General features: G+C 39.2%; 1 protein-coding gene across 4 annotated transcripts in view; it reads left to right on the forward strand.

Moving 5' to 3' along the window:
- Positions 1 to 769: 769 nt before the first annotated feature.
- tango2 (transport and golgi organization 2 homolog (Drosophila)) overlaps positions 770 to 3817 on the forward strand; it is a 20415-nt gene continuing 17367 nt past the window's right edge. The window contains exons 1-2 of one of the 4 annotated variants that reach the window (XM_019885330.1): positions 770 to 850; positions 1984 to 2106. In XM_019885330.1, the coding sequence (XP_019740889.1) occupies positions 2051 to 2106 (56 nt within the window). In that variant the 5' untranslated portion in view covers positions 770 to 850; positions 1984 to 2050. Of the gene's footprint in view, positions 851 to 913; positions 1160 to 1983; positions 2107 to 3817 lie in introns of those variants that run through there. The other 3 variants (XM_019885333.1, XM_019885329.1, XM_019885331.1) reach the window with 3 other exon arrangements.

Genomic DNA, 3817 nt, shown 5'->3' on the forward strand with positions numbered 1-3817 from the left:
ACCTTTTTTCAGCCAAGTATCCCCCAATCTGCCTTCTGGGATCTGAAAAAAACTGCTCTCCCATCATCCATCCATCCATTTTCTGATCCGCTTTATCCTCCCAAGGGTAGTGGGGCATGCTGGAGCCTATCCCAGCTGTCTTCGAGCAGTAGGTGGGGGACACCCTGAACCAGATGCCAGCCAATCGCAGGGCACACAGAGACGAACAACCATAACCGCTCACACGCACACCTAGGGACAATTTTGAGTGTTCAATCAGCCTACCATGCATGTTTTTGGAATGTGGGAGGAAACCGGAGTACCCGGAGAAAACCCAAGCAGGCACGGGGAGAACATGCAAACCCCACACAGGAAGGCTGAAGCTGCGACCAAACCCAAATTCTTGGTGGCGGTGAGGCAACTGCTGTGATTAAGCTCTTTTTTTTTTTTTTTTTGCACTGGTGCTAATGCATAAATATATTTTAAAATCTCAAGTACCCCTGCGCATATAAGTACGGTACTCCATTTGAGAACCAAGGAATGTGATATCATCTGAATGCAAGACCTTCAGGATAATTTACACGTTTTCTGACTTTGTTTGGATAGTATATTAAATGTGATACGACCGTTCAATCAGTCATAATTTCTCAAAAAAACTATTTCTCATCATATTCCAAACACATTTTGAATGCTGCAATAAAAATGTTTTATTTTGGTAATGACGGGAAGCGGAAATTCACTTTGACTTGGATGACTTCTGAGACTGGACTGGCCAATCAGCGTCACCGAGGACCTGAGCATGAGATGAAGGATGCGCTCGTTTTGTGTAAATAAATAGCACGAGGCAGCGAAAAAAAAGATTAGTCAACTGGTAAGTTAATCATCTTGTTATGCTTGGTAATGAGATCGAAAAGTTATTAGTCTTAAAGGATATAACGGTCGCAGTTTTCTGAACCTTGGGGGGGAAAAAAGATGCGGTCGTTTCAGACTTAAATGGGAAGTGTGGTCGATATTTGTGAAGTTAAACGCAGGCTGAACCGCCACACTCGACCTCAGAGGGACGGTGCAGTGAGTAAATCGAGGCCACTACTAGGAATGCTACCTTAACCTGCCATTGGCAATCGAGAAGCAGCATTAGTAGTAGATGAACTTTCCACAGATAGTCACCTGAATTTTACAGGTGAGTCGCGAACTTATGATACTTCTTTTGCACACTTGGATGACTAAATGTGTAGGAATTGACCCTTGAATTTTTAACTTTAGCTGGTGCCGTTGTACGTTCAAAATAAAATAAAGCTGTAAAATATACGTGTTGCATAGCAGGTATTATATTTCTACTATTTAACGTTTTTACCTCTCACACTCGCATACAAAATCGCAGCCACGACTCGCCAGTGTGGTTCTGAGGCCGAAAAGTTAACTTGTTAGTCTTAGCACTGCACGTAAGACGGATGCTGGCTTATCTTCATATCGAAAGTAAATTTTAAGCAAACCTTCATTGTGATTACGTTTTAACCAGATCGACAGCCCGTTAACTAGGTTGGAAAAGTTGTTCATCAAGTTCAGTGTTTTTGTAAATTCTTGACTCTTTCTGTATTTGTTGTCTACAAACCCACGTTATGTTTAACACAACGCCCCAACTTCATTGCAATCGGTTTTGTAATTGTCCAACCACACCGTTAAAACAATAACACCTTTGGATGCTAGAGTGTAATGTTGGCTATTGTAAATATATTGTTGCCAATTTCACAGCATGTGTAGTTTGTCTTCAAACCTGAAGTTCATCTGTTGAAATGAACGTTCTCATTCTTGGGCTCTGCAATTCCACTTGAATAAGTCCACATCATGTACTTAATTCTTTGAGAGCAATTACATTTGAGCATTTTCAAGTTCAACATCCTACTATATCGGCACAGACCAAAACTATCAGCCCAACCACACCCTAAACAAATGTTTCGGTTTTTGTTCTTGTAGTTGTTGCTGTTATTGTCTTCTTTCATGCAGACATGACCAGCCATTGAAGGTGCAAGTGGACTGGGTAAAAGCCTGTCACCAAGCTCCCACCACATCCATGTGTATCATTTTTATCAAATTTGACCCCCGGCCTGCATCAAAAAATGCCTACAGGTAATTTTCCATTTTTTATTTTATGTATGTATTATAGTCTCAAGGGAAATTCCATTTAAACTGCTGCATATTTTTGGGCACATTACGCAGATAACCAGACCACCGGCATGCAAGGAGAGATGCCATTCAGCAAAAGAGGGAAATGCTAAGGGAACCCTAACTTTCAGGTGGTGCCCCAAAATCAGGAGAAATAAAGCTCCAACACAGTAATTATATTAAAACTCGTTTTTACGATTACCTCCTAAAACGGAAGCGCTAAAATAGATTTGGGTGTAGCTCAATGCCTAATTAATATACTACACAAATGTTAAAACTAGTGATGGGTGAGTACTGATACCAGGTATTTGTGTTGAGCCGACACCCAGCCTTAAGGTATCGTTACTCGCGATGGCGGCCAATACTTGTGGCTGTTTTATTAACAGGAACTAAAGGGATGCATGACTGACAGATTCCCATTAAGATGCAATTTATGTAAGCATATGTGCATTTGGAAGATTTATGTTAATGCTTTGTAGGAGTTGACCTTGATGACATTATTTTACACAAAACCTAAAGTCATGGTTTGCTTACAAACAAATAAATATATAAATGATTACATACAAACAGTGCAACGTATAATCAAACAAATGTGAGAGCTAAATATGATACACGCATTCAACCACTAATAACACAAATGGACGTCTCTGACAAGGATTAATATCCTTATAACTTCATTAATTAAATGCATCATGCCATGCAAATCATTCTGGGAACCAAGTGGGTTTAGTCTCATTATTGTAGATATGGACGCTCGATAAATATAACGCCAGAGGATTCGCTGACATTAAAACTCGTATGGGCAAAGTATTGCCACTTTTTATGTTCATGGGTGGCACAAACACCAAAAAATGTAAAAAAAAAAAAAAAAAACTAAACAAACAAAAACGTTTTCCCTATTAATAGCACATACTTTGTCCTTGACCAGAAAGTAAGTTTCATGAAAGCTGGTTGAGAAATGAACAAGTTATGATTTATTTCAATGCACATGCATTGCCTTCAATGGGAATGTCACCGCCACCATTGTCGCAGAGCTGAGCTGGGCTGCTACTTATCGCGACAGTTTCAGCGCATGTGCTTTTGGAACAAAATAATAGCTTACCGATCACTGAAGTGATAGAACGTGGGTCACTAGCATGTACATTAGCATTAGTATGTAGCTACATTTCACTAGTGATCAGTGCAGATGAAATGCTTCAATACCCAGAAAGAGATTCACAAACGGCGGCGGTCGCTATCTGGGACTGTTCCGGATATTCAAATTTGGTTAGTGTCTTGTATTCTCAAGGATCAGTCTTGTATTTCTCTTTATTTACTTTATTTTTTGATGAGCACACATCGTGTGGCCTCAGATTTGGATCATTATGTGTGAGCCTACCAATGTTCAAACAGACACCATATTTGGATTGCGACAGAACATCATAACAAACTTGTGTTCCCGGTTAAATGGTAGTGGTTAAAGGTATTCCTAAATGTTACTTGAGACACAGTTCAATTAATTTCTTTGCACTTCACTTTATTCCTTGAAAATAAGTTGTTCAATCATTTTGTTGTGTGTTCCATCGAAAGTATTATTTAATGATCACATAGGAAAAAAGATAAAGTACAATTAATTTCATGAAATGTTAAGAAAACATTTTGGGGGTATCTTTATGTACTTTATAGTCTTTAAAAT

Source organism: Hippocampus comes, unplaced genomic scaffold (genome assembly GCF_001891065.2).
Source record: "Hippocampus comes isolate QL1 unplaced genomic scaffold, H_comes_QL1_v1.1 scaffold45, whole genome shotgun sequence".
Lineage (NCBI taxonomy): Eukaryota > Metazoa > Chordata > Actinopteri > Syngnathiformes > Syngnathidae > Hippocampus > Hippocampus comes.